This window comes from Salvelinus fontinalis, chromosome 3 (assembly GCF_029448725.1).
Source record: "Salvelinus fontinalis isolate EN_2023a chromosome 3, ASM2944872v1, whole genome shotgun sequence".
In the NCBI taxonomy this organism is placed as follows: domain Eukaryota; kingdom Metazoa; phylum Chordata; class Actinopteri; order Salmoniformes; family Salmonidae; genus Salvelinus; species Salvelinus fontinalis.
The window spans coordinates 25,506,046-25,519,256 of NC_074667.1; the positions used below are offsets into that span (position 1 = coordinate 25,506,046).

General features: G+C 43.8%; 1 protein-coding gene across 2 annotated transcripts in view; it reads right to left on the reverse strand.

Moving 5' to 3' along the window:
- The window catches only part of slc2a9l2 (solute carrier family 2 member 9, like 2), a 247,011-nt gene that overhangs the window by 173,925 nt on the left and 59,875 nt on the right, over positions 1-13,211 (reverse strand). For both annotated transcript variants that reach the window (XM_055910005.1, XM_055910007.1), the window contains 2 exons: positions 11,258-11,382; positions 10,426-10,571 (listed from right to left, as the gene is read on the reverse strand). In XM_055910005.1, the coding sequence (XP_055765980.1) occupies positions 10,426-10,571; positions 11,258-11,382 (271 nt within the window). The remainder of the gene's footprint in view (positions 1-10,425; positions 10,572-11,257; positions 11,383-13,211) is intronic.

Here is a 13,211-nt window from a genome sequence, read left to right on the forward strand (position 1 = left end):
CCCCAAAGCCAACACCTGCTTAGGCCGCCTTTCCTTCCAGTTCTCTGCTGCCAATGACTGGAACGAATTGCAAAAATCACTGAAGTTGGAAACTTATATCTCCCTCACTAACTTCAAGCATCGGCTGTCAGAGCAACTTACCAATTGCTGCAGCTTAACACAGCCCATCTGTAAATAGCCCATCCAACCAACTACCTACCTCATCCCCATATTTGTTTTTGTTTTTTCTGCTCTTTTGCACACCAGTATTTCTACTTGCACATCTATCACTCCAGTGTTAATTGCTAAATCGTAATTACTTCGCCACTATGGCCCATTTATTGCCCTACCTCCTTACTTCATTTGCACACACTGTACACAGATTTTCTATTGTGTTATTGACTGTACGTTTATTTATCCCATGTGTAACTCTGTGTTGTTGTTTTTGTCGCACTGCTTTGCTTTATCTTGGCCAGGTCGCAGTTGTAAATGAGAACTTGTTCTCAACTGGCCTACCTGATTAAATAAAGGTGAAACAAAAAATATAAAAAATAGCTAAAAAGCATTTTTTCAAGGTTTTTGACTATTTTCAATCAAAACTTAACCGTTACCCAGAAATGATTTGATATTGAGATAAAAATCTCTGCATTGGACCTTTGAAGCACCCACACACACAGTAACCACATTGAGCACACCTAAGCACATACATTTAACACATGCATACAGGCATTCACTTTATTATTCATGCAGACACACATGCACTGAGCTACATTTCCCTTGAGAGGCTATTCCTAGCAGCTATGGCATCCCTATATTTCAGGATCGCAACATTGATAGCAGATCACACTAGCGATATACACTGAGTATTCAAAACATGAACTGCTCTTTTCATGACAGACTGACCAGGTGAATCCAAGTGAAAGGTATGATCCCTTATTGATGTCACTTGATAAATCCACTTAAAATCAGTGGAGATGAAGGGGAGGAGAAAGGTTTGAGATAATTGAGACATGGACTATGTGCCATTCAGCAAGACAAAAGATTTAAGTGCCTTTGAGCGAGGTATGGTAGTAGTTGCCAGACGCATAAGTTTGCTGCTGGGTTTTTCACGAACAACAGTTTCACGTGTGTATCAAGAATGGTCCGCCACCCAAAAGGCATCTAGCCAACTTGTCCCAACTGTGGGAACCATTAGAGTCAATATGGGCCAGCATTCCTGTGATGATTTGATTTACTGTAAACGTTCCAGGCATGTGATGAACCTGTCTCTCTGAAGGGTATTCAATGAAATGTTTGTTTACAGTTGCTACGCTGAAAAAAACACGTTTCCATGCTGGGAGAAGGTCAGTGAACAGACGTAAAGGTTACCGTGATAGTAATTTGTCAAAGCGTATAAGTGCACACAGAGAGAAAGTGACTTTAGAGGCTACCTCCCTTCAAAGGGGTCTCAAAGGACCATAAGCCTGGTATCTGAATATCTAATGAAAGCCATGTAGAAATGCTAACAAACAGGATGGAGTCAAAAATGACAAGAGAAGCAACGTTTTTGGCAAAGGATTTTAAAAATCCTGTAGGACATTAACTGTGTTTTACATATGCATGTAACTTATTTATAAAAGGTTGTCACAATGATGAAATGATGAATGAGATCAGCCAGTCCAATTATTTTTTAAAGTAATATCCGGCTTGCCAAGCGTTTTGCTTCACAAATATAATGCCATAGCAATGACCCAAGAAGAATATATTATTTATATTATATATATATATATATATATATACACAGTTGAAGTCGGAAGTTTACATACACTTAGGTTGGAGTCATTAAAACTCGTTCTTCAACCACTCCACAAATGGCACAAATCTACTTTGTGCATAACAAGTCATTTTTCCAACAATTGTTTACACACAGATTATTTCACTTACAATTCAACTGTATCACAATTCCAGTGGGTCAGAAGTTTACATACACTAAGTTGACTGTGCCTTTAAACAGCTTGGAAAATTCCAGAAAATTATGTCCTGGCTTTAGAAGCTTCTGGTAGGCTAATTGACATCATTTGAGTCAATTGGAGGTGTAGCTGTGGATGTATTTCAAGGCCTACCTTCAAACTCAGTGCCTCTTTGCGTGATATCATGGGAAAATCAAAGAAAATCAGCCAAGACCTCCACAAGTCCGTGGAGTGAAAAACAGTGAAAATAAATGGTAGTCTGGTTCATCCCTGGGAGAAATTTCCAAACGCCTGAAGGTACCACGTTCATACGTACAAACTATAGTACGCAAGTATAAACACCCTGGGACCACGCAGCCGTCATATCGCTCAGGAAGGAGACGCGTTCTGTCTCCTAGAGATGAACGTACTTTGGTGTGAAAAGTGCAAATCACTCCCAGAACAACAGCAAAAGACCTTGTGAAGATGCTATATCCACAGTAAAACGAGTCCTAAATCGACATAACCTGAAAGGCCGCTCAGCAAGGAAGAAGCCACTGCTCCAAAACTGGGCATAAAAAAGCCAGACTATGGTTTGCAACTGCACATGGGGACAAAGTTTGTACTTTTAGGAGAAATGTCCTCTGGTCTGATGAAACAAAAATAGAATCCCAACCATGAAGCACGGGGTGTCAGCATCATGTTGTGGGGGTGCTTTGCTGCAGGAGGGACTGGTGTATTTCACAAAATAGATGGCATCATGAGGAAGCAAAATTAGGTGGATATATTGAAGCAACATCTCAAGACATCAGTCAGGAAGTTAAAGCTTGGTCGCAAATGGGTCATCCAAATTGACATTGACCCCAAGCATACTTCCAAAGTTGTGACAAAATGGCTTAAGGACAACAAAGTCAAGGTATTGTAGTAGTTGCCAGACGCATAAGTTTGCCCCCTCACTCAGTGTCGCCACAGTAACCGACTGTGTCGTGTTCAGGAGTCGCTCTGCCCCCGTAGCCGCCCGCGCCCGGCAATCCCACAATGCCTTTCTCCAGGCCGGTCGCCTGCCTTGGTGGAAGATGCTGGGAGATGGTGACATCACCTGTCCAGAATCAGACTCCGTCCACAAAGACCACCCGCTGGAGGCAGAGTTTAACTCTCTGTAGTTAGGAGGAAGATGACAACGTTGTTCCACAACAGTATTGTAACGTTATTATAACATTGTCATAGGGCTGTTGTAATAATGTCATTATGACGTCAAACCTCCCGGGCGACCTCCCGGGTGGCGCAGTGGTCTAGGGCACTGCATCGCAGTGCTAGCTGCACCACCAGAGTCTCTGGGTTCGCGCCCAGGCTCTGTCGCAGCCGGCCGCAACCGGAAGGTCCGTGGGGCGACGCACAATTAGCATAGCGTCGTCCGAGTTAGGGAGGGTTTGGCCGGTAGGGATATCCTTGTCTCAGTATGTAAAATGTAATAAAATGTATGCACTCTACTGTAAGTCGCTCTGGATAAGAGCGTCTGCTAAATGACTAAAATGTAAAATGTAATGTAAATGTATTGGAGTGGCCATCACAAAGCCTTGACCTCAATCCTATGGAAACCGTATGGGCAGAACTAAAAAAGTGTGTGCGAGCAAGGAGGACTACCAACTTGACTCAGTTACACCAGCTCTGTCAGGAGGAATGGGCCAAAACTCACCCAACTTATTGTGGGAAGCTTGTGGAAGGCTACTCAAAACGTTTGACCCAAGTTAAACAATTTAAAGGCAATGCTACCAAATACTAATTGAGTGTATGTAAACTTCTGACCCACTGGGAATGTGATGAAAGAGATAAAACCTAAAATAAATGTTAATGTTGTAAATGACTCTTGTAGCTGGAAAAGGCAGATTTTTTAATGGAATATCTACATAGGCGTACAGAGGCCAATTGTCAGCAACCATTACTTCTGTGTTCCAATGGCACGTTGTGTTAGCTAATCCAAGTTTATAATTTTAAAAGGCTTTTAGACATGAAAGTCGGTCAATCCAGGCTGTATCACATCCGGCCGTGATTGGGAGTCCCATAGGGCGGCACACAATTGGCCCAGCATCGTCCGGGTTTGGCCGGGGTAGGCCATCATTGTAAATAAAAATGTGTTCTTTAATGACTTGCCTAGTCAAATAAAGGTTAAATAAAAAATACCGAAAATTTCTAGAACTTTAAAAGTTTCTTCAAATGCAGTCGCAAAAACTATCATGCGATATGATGAAATTGGCTCTCATGAGGACCGCCACAGGAAAGGAAGACCCAAAGTTACCTCTGCTGGAGAGGAGAAGTTAATTAGAGTTAACTGCACCTCAGATTGTAAAGCGTTTATTTGGGCTTCAGAGTCCAAGTAACAGACACATCTCAACATCAACTGTTTAGAAGAGACTGGGTGAATCAGGCCTTCGTGGTCAAATTGCTGCAAAGAAATCACTACTAAATGTCACCAATAAGAAGAAGAGACTTCATTGGGCCAAGAAACACGGGCGATGGACATTAGAGCGGTGGCAATCTATCCGTTGGTCGGATGAGTCCAATTTTAAGATTTTTGGTTTCAACCGCCGTGTCTTTGTGAGACGCAGAGTAGGTGAACGGATGATCTCCGCATGTGTGGTTCCCACCGGAGTTGTGAGGGTGTGCTTTGCTGGTGACACTGTCTGTGATTTATTTAGAATTCAAGGTACACTTAACCAGTATGGCTACCACAGCTTTCTGCAGCAATATGCCATCCCATCTGCTTTACGTTTAGTGAGACTATCCATTTGTTTTTCAACAGGACAACGACCCAAAACACACCTCCAGGCTGTGTAAGGGCTATTTGACAAAGAAGGAGAGTGATGGTGCTGTATCAGATGGCGTGCCCTCCACAATCACCCAACCTCAACCCAATTGAGATGGTTTGGGATGAGATGGACCGCAGAGTGAAGAAAAAAAGCAGCCAACAAGTGCTCAGCATATGTGGGAACTCCTTCAAGATTGTTGGAAAAGTATTCCTCATGAAGCTGGTTAGTGTGCAAAGCTGTCATCACGCAAAGGGTAGCTACTTTGCTGAATCTGAAATATACAATATATTTTGATTTGTTTAACACTTTCTGGGTTATTACATGATTCCATGTGTGTTATTCTATTTTGTTTGTTTTTACTCCTGTCCTTCCTCTACCCTCAACCTCTCCCATCTATTTCTGATGTCATCCAGTTGGATTTCGATTTCTATATCTTTCAAACTGTGCTCTTTCACAAAAGTTCTTAACCTATGTATGTTTTACGGACACAGTATGTTTTTACATAAGTTATCTTGTGGTTATTAGTCTCAACCTTCAGCTCAATTCAAACCCTCCCATGTATCTCAACACCATCCATATTGGATTTCTATTTGCCATATATTTTTCAACTGTGCTGTGATGTTTCACAAAAGTTCTGAACCTTTCCATTCTCATTGTTTCTTCAATTGAAAATAAATATTTTTGCTAAAAGTATTAAAATATTATTGATCGATTGACTATGACTTTTCTGTTCACCCAGTAGTGCTATCTGCAGGGTTAGCTCCAGGTAAATATTGCAATTCTTCAGCCATTCCTGGACCTGTGACCAAAAGCAAGCTACATACTGTATGGACAGTACCAAAACAAATGAGTCTGTCTCTTCGCAGCAAGAACAATCTTGTTGGTACATTCTTGTTGGTACATTCTAGTCCAATCTACTGAAAGATACTTCAGGAAGCATGAGTTTTTACTCACCGATGTAACAACACAGTGTGGTCAAAGACTTAGTTATAGTCAAGATCTGGTTAGCAATAAGCACAAACATAGTTCTGTTTTTGGGTTATTACATTTTTATTTCCGGATAACTTCTGAACAAACCACAATAAACTATTTCTCAACGTCATATGAAGGATCTACTCTGTGCTACTGAGTACGTATGCTAACTCGGTACCTAGCTCAAGCTCGCTAACATTAGCCACACCTCATGCTATTCAAGGACTTTGCGGCTGTGTTATCTAGTGGGAACAGCAGGCTCTGGTGATTTCTTTCTGGGGGCTTAAAACGAAAGACAAAATCATACCTGTAGTTACTCGTCTGTTCTTTCTGTTTTATCAACTTTTCAGTAGGTTCTCTGAAGTAGGCTATGGGAGTTTTGTAACTTTTTCCACCTTGGCTTAGTGCTAGTGTGCTAGCTGACTGACATCAGGCCCGGTGAATTGCCCGACCACCCATCGCTTTGATAGCCAACTCAGCCTGCACTCTTAAAGGTTTTACCATCGGATTGGCCCCAACCATCAATCTGTAAATCTCTGCTCTCTCTTTGCTTTTAATCTGCGGTTATATTTTTGTTGTGTTAGTTGTGTTCTAGCTAGTCTCCAGTAGTTGGGCCCTAGCTTTCCGACCATAACCGTGGTGGTTGGTTAGGCTGGCTAGGCTAATAGCTAGTTGGCTAAATAGCTAACTTTAGCTGGCTAGCTAGCTTGCTGGTTAAGATAACTGCATATACAGTAGCTAACATTTTTTGATAACTGGTTCGATGACGTAATGTATTTCCAAAACGTTGGTTTACTTTAATGTAGCTGTAAGCTAGGTGTTGATCGCAACTGGCTGAATCATTCAGTGCTAACGTAATGTTAGCAGGCTAGTAGTGCTAACGTTAGCAGGCTAATTGGCTAACAACCTTGTAAGTTGATTTGTAACAATAAATTCATTAAGTATTTGCTTGTAAGTTGGCAAAAAATTTAATTGAAACCAGTAGTCATGAGTGCAAACGATTTGGTTAAGTTTGAACTTATACATTTTACGTTTTTTCTGTTGGAGTTTACAGTATAGGGAATATGCCATATTACATCACACTCCGGAAAAACATTTTCCGACATGATTTGGGCCTTCTGATCAGGTCTATGTAATAACTCCAAAAATAGAAAAGTGAAGTGTAACTTCATGAGCTTGATGCCTTGATAAGCTCCTTTCCTGAGGACGGCTCACCTCTCACAGTTCTAGGCGACTTTAACCTCCCCATGTCTACCTTTGACTCATTCCTCTCTGCCTCCTTCTTTCCACTCCTCTCCTCTTTTGACCTCACCCTCTCACCTTCCCCCCCTACTCACAAGGCAGGCAATAGGCTTGACCTCATCTTTACTAGATGCTGTTCTTCCACTAACCACATTGCAACTCCCCTCCAAGTCTCCGACCACTACCTTGTATCCTTTTCCCTCTCGCTCTCATCCAACACTTCCCACACTGCCCCTACTCGGATGGTATCGCGCCGTCCCAACCTTCGCTCTCTCTCCCCCGCTACTCTCTCCTCTTCCATCCTATCATCTCTCCCCTCTGCTCAAACCTTCTCCAACCTATCTCCTGATTCTGCCTCCTCAACCCTCCTCTCCTCCCTTTCTGCATCCTTTGACTCTCTATGTCCCCTATCCTCCAGGCCGGCTCGGTCCTCCCCTCCTGCTCCGTGGCTCGACGACTCATTGCGAGCTCACAGAACAGGGCTCCGGGCAGCCGAGCGGAAATGGAGGAAAACTCGTCTCCCTGCGGACCTGGCATCCTTTCACTCCCTCCTCTCTACATTTTCCTCTTCTGTCTCTGCTGCTAAAGCCACTTTCTACCACTCTAAATTCCAAGCATCTGCCTCTAACCCTAGGAAGCTCTTTGCCACCTTCTCCTCCCTCCTGAATCCTCCTCCCCCTCCCCCCCCCTCCTCCCTCTCTGCAGATGACTTCGTCAACCATTTTGAAAAGAAGGTCGACGACATCCGATCCTCGTTTGCTAAGTCAAACGACATCGCTGGTTCTGTTCACACTGCCCTACCCTGTGCTCTGACCTCTTTCTCCCCTCTCTCTCCAGATGAAATCTCGCGTCTTGTGACGGCCGGCCGCCCAACAACCTGCCCGCTTGACCCTATCCCCTCCTCTCTTCTCCAGACCATTTCCGGAGACCTTCTCCCTTACCTCACCTCGCTCATCAACTCATCCCTGACCGCTGGCTACGTCCCTTCCCTCTTCAAGAGAGCGAGAGTTGCACCCCTTCTGAAAAAACCTACACTCGATCCCTCCGATGTCAACAACTACAGACCAGTATCCCTTCTTTCTTTTCTCTCCAAAACTCTTGAACGTGCCGTCCTTGGCCAGCTCTCCTGCTATCTCTCTCAGAATGACCTTCTTGATCCAAATCAGTCAGGTTTCAAGACTAGTCATTCAACTGAGACTGCTCTTCTCTGTATCACGGAGGCGCTCCGCACTGCTAAAGCTAACTCTCTCTCCTCTGCTCTCATCCTTCTAGACCTATCGGCTGCCTTCGACACTGTGAACCATCAGATCCTCCTCTCCACCCTCTCCGAGTTGGGCATCTCCGGCGCGGCCCACGCTTGGATTGCGTCCTACCTGACAGGTCGCTCCTACCAGGTGGCGTGGCGAGAATCTGTCTCCTCACCACGCGCTCTAACCACTGGTGTCCCCCAGGGCTCTGTTCTAGGCCCTCTCCTATTCTCGCTATACACCAAGTCACTTGGCTCTGTCATAACCTCACATGGTCTCTCCTATCATTGCTATGCAGACAACACACAATTAATCTTCTCCTTTCCCCCTTCTGATGACCAGGTGGCGAATCGCATCTCTGCATGTCTGACAGACATATCAGTGTGGATGACGGATCACCACCTCAAGCTGAACCTCGGCAAGACGGAGCTGCTCTTCCTCCCGGGGAAGGACTGCCCGTTCCACGATCTCACCATCACGGTTGACAACTCCATTGTGTCCTCCTCCCAGAGCGCTAAGAACCTTGGCGTGATCCTGGACAACACCCTGTCGTTCTCAACTAACATCAAGGCGGTGGCCCGTTCCTGTAGGTTCATGCTCTACAACATCCGCAGAGTACGACCCTGCCTCACACAGGAAGCGGCGCAGGTCCTAATCCAGGCAAATTGTCATCTCCCGTCTGGATTACTGCAACTCGCTGTTGGCTGGGCTCCCTGCCTGTGCCATTAAACCCCTACAACTCATCCAGAACGCCGCAGCCCGTCTGGTGTTCAACCTTCCCAAGTTCTCTCACGTCACCCCGCTCCTTCGCTCTCTCCACTGGCTTCCAGTTGAAGCTCGCATCCGCTACAAGACCATGGTGCTTGCCTACGGAGCTGTAAGGGGAACGGCACCTCAGTACCTCCAGGCTCTGATCAGGCCCTACACCCAAACAAGGGCACTGCGTTCATCCACCTCTGGCCTGCTCGCCTCCCTACCACTGAGGAAGTACAGTTCCCGCTCAGCCCAGTCAAAACTGTTCGCTGCTCTGGCCCCCCAATGGTGGAACAAACTCCCTCACGACGCCAGGACAGCGGAGTCAATCACCACCTTCCGGAGACACCTGAAACCCCACCTCTTTAAGGAATACCTAGGATAGGATAAAGTAATCCTTCTGACCCCCCCCCCCCCCTTAAAAGATTTAGATGCACTGTTGTAAAGTGGCTGTTCCACTGGATGTCATAAGGTGAATGCACCAATTTGTAAGTCGCTCTGGATAAGAGCGTCTGCTAAATGACTTAAATGTAAATGTAAATGTAACTTTGCACTGGGACTTTTTATGCGTATACTAATGCAGCTCGGATAAAGTGGGGTGTTTCACCTGCTGCACTCTTTGATACTGGAAGAGAGTAAAGGGGGAAAAAGGATCCAGACATTTACTGTATTTATACCACACAGGATAAATTATCCAGATAGAAGGACCAATAGCCAATAGCCAGATAGAAAGCAACACAAGGGAATGGCTTGTGCAACTGAGAGGTGCAAGCTTTCATTAGCCATGGCCATTATCAGTACAATATTTTGGGTTGTAAGACACTCTGTTGTGCAATCCTACAGATAACCCGGCAGAATTTGGCAGATTAGTATTTCCTTGGGGCAAAGTTAACCATATTCATTTTAAATGCAGCGAAGGAGAGAATCACATTAGTGAATCAGGGTTGACTGAGTACTGTTGAGTGGGAGCGGAACATTTTACACCTATCTTCAAAACGTGGATTGGAAATATGATGAAGTACATGATCGGACTGCCGACCAGGGTATAACAAATGTCAAATACTCGCAAATAATGAGCTGTCCTTTATTAAGCTCGACCGAGATGCAGGCAGGACATTTGTGCCTATTCCATTGATTTCATTGTACAGGGCAAGCTAAATCAAGTGAATCTCTCAAGTATTTGAAAGTAGAACTATTTTACGTACGTATTTCACCCAGGTCTGCTGGGCTGGAGTGTCACTGGCCAAGGTAGGATAAATGTGGTTGGGGAGGCTTACTAATTTGATTAGACACATCCTGACATGAAATAATAACGCATACATGATGTAGAGATAAAACATGAGATTTGCCATGACAGTTCAAGTTTTGCTCTCATATCTCAAGTTTAGATTTGACACTCACTAAACTCTTCAGTACGGTATCCACATCAGGACAGAATCACAATTACCGTCCTAATATGAGTACTGTATTGTGGAATCCATCACCAACAGTACTAACCTGGCCCAGAAGTTCAGGAAGTCCCAGGACTTGTCCAGTGAACACCCCCAGACAGATGAGGATGGAGTTGAATTGGCCAATGGAGCCTCTCATGTGTCTGGGGGATATCTCGCCCAGATACATGGGCAGGGCGCTGAGAGCAATACCTGGAAACACAAGCCAACAAGTACAACATCGATGGATATTAAGTTCAATATGGACTGCATAGGATTTACTCTTTAAAAGTGATCAATTGTTGTGGGTTGAAAACCTCACCGTGTAAACACGCCTGAATAGTAAAAATACAAAACTGTCCTAGTCATTTAGCCATGCTGTATATACAAAACATTCTTCACATGAATTTCAATGGAATCTCAAAGTAAAAATTCTTTGAAATCAAGTGTAGATCAAAGATTATGTGTCGTTTCACAATGCCCATGAGAGGAATGCAGTGTTTTCAGAAAATATGTTGTGTTACAGCCTGAATTTAAAAAAAAAAAATGTATTGAAAATGAAATACAGAAATATCTCATACTTATGAATACTTACGTTAATTATATATTTCTGTATTTCAATTTCAATACATTTGCAAAAATGTCTAAAAACATGTTTTCACTTTGTCAATATGGGGTAATGTGTGTATATGGGTGAGAACACACCCTAATGAAACAATTGTATTGGGCTATTGGCACTGATGTAATCACTCAGCTTGTTCTATATACTTACTATAATTGTGAATAGTATGTTGTTGGTGAGTCATCTAAGAGTCTTGAGAATCTCCTGGTTGAGACTATTTTTAGATAGTTGGGGGATAATGGTCAGATTTCTCCAGCCTAGCAGAAAGAGCACTCACCAGAGTCCACCCCCATGACGAAACGACCGATGATGAGCATCTCGAAAGATCGAGCCTTCTCACCCAGGGCTAACAAAAGAGCAGCTATCACTGCAAAGCCGTTATTCAAGAGCAAGGTGCCCTTCCTAAACAGAGAGAGAGACAGAGGGGGAAAGATCTAGATCAGGAAGAATGGAGGAGTTCTGAATAGCCACAGGTAGAATGTTCTACGGAGCACTTTTGTAATATTGAAACAGTATTTCTTATGCTAGAGGATAAAATGATTGGGTGAACTGATGAATACATCTTCTTTCCATAAGTCTATTAGTGAGACAGCCTGTACACTAGCTTCAAACCTCACTGCTCACTGCGCTTGATGTCCTTTGACATTGATTGAAAACGGCTTAGAAACTAATCCAGATTGCAGCTTTAATGAATTGACTACTTTATCATATTTAGGCACGTAACTTGGGGGGATGCATCATGACCCCCCCACAATATTATAAACAGGACATTTTGACCCCCTCAATAATATACCATGATGAGTATGATTGATTGTGAAGAAAAAATCCCACTGTAAAGCGCCAAGCTATTGGATTTATGTGGTTTTGCAACAGTGATCCCCCAATCACAAATACACCGTTGGTTGCTCCCGGTCCCCAGAGGCAGCTGCCCGTTCCTGGTAAAGGGAAAAGGAGTTGAGGACGGCTTGTGAGAAGAATGGAGCAATGCGCAATTTCTCCTCTCTTTCCATTTTTATTGGTCTTCCATGTATTTCTTCAGTTCAGCAGCTTGCACTATGCGCTCTCTCTTTCTCTTTGCAGGGTTTGCTGAGAGGTAGCTAGGTAGTCTATTGGTAAGTGTGTAAGTAAGTAAATAAGTGTGTGGGCCAGTAATCGGAAGGTTGCTGGACTGAGTCCCCAAGCTGACAAAGTAAAAATCCGTCGTTCTGCCCTTGAGCAAGGCAGTTAACCCCCTGGCTCCTGGGTGCTGTGGATGTCGATTATGGCAGCCCCCTGCATCTCTCTGAATCAGAGGGCTTGGGTTAAATGTGGATGACTCATTTCAGTTGAATACATTCAGTTGGACAACTGACCAGGTATCCCCCTTTCCCTTATATTCACGAGCGCTCCAATGTACACTGAGTATACCAAACATGAGGAACACCTTCCTAATATTGAGTTATTCCCCCCTTTTTGCCCTCAGAACATACTCAATTCGTCAGGGCATGGACTCTACGAGTTGTCAAAAGTGTTCCACAGGAATGCTGGCCCATGTTGACTCCAACGCTTCCCATTGTTTTTTCTGGCTGGATGTCCTTTGGGTGGTGGACCATTGTTGATACCAACGGGAAACTATTAAGCATGAAAAACCCAGCAGTGTTGCAGTTCATGACACACTCCTATTACCATACCCCGTTTAAAGGCACTTAAGTATTTTGTCTTGCCCATTCACTCTCTGAATGGCACACACACAATCCATGTCTCAATTTTATCAATGCTTAAAAATCATTATTTAACCTGTCTCCCCCCCTTCATCTACACTGATTGAAGTGGATTTAACAAGTGACATCAATAACAGATTATAGCGTTCACCTGGATTCATCTGGTCAGTTTATCATGGAAAGAGCAGGTGTTCTTAATGTTTTGTTTTCTCAGTGTATAAATGTTTTGAAAGTTTAAAACGAGTAAAAGTTTATGAACATTTTATAAATGTACTCCTATGTTGTGTAACTAGTGAACTATTGGTGATGATGTAATATGTGTACAAATAGTTTTATACAGGATGATGCAATGCAAGGTTGGCTATTTTAGCTAGGCTAACTAGCTAGCTAGCTAAGGTAGCACCAAAGCTAGCACAGTATCTGCAGTTTCAGATGAGCAGCACTCAGATAGTCAGTGTTCACCCTAGTGAATAAGTAGCTAGTGCCCTTAAAACTTCTTGACGCACGGATCCCTTTAGCGGGATCATTTTC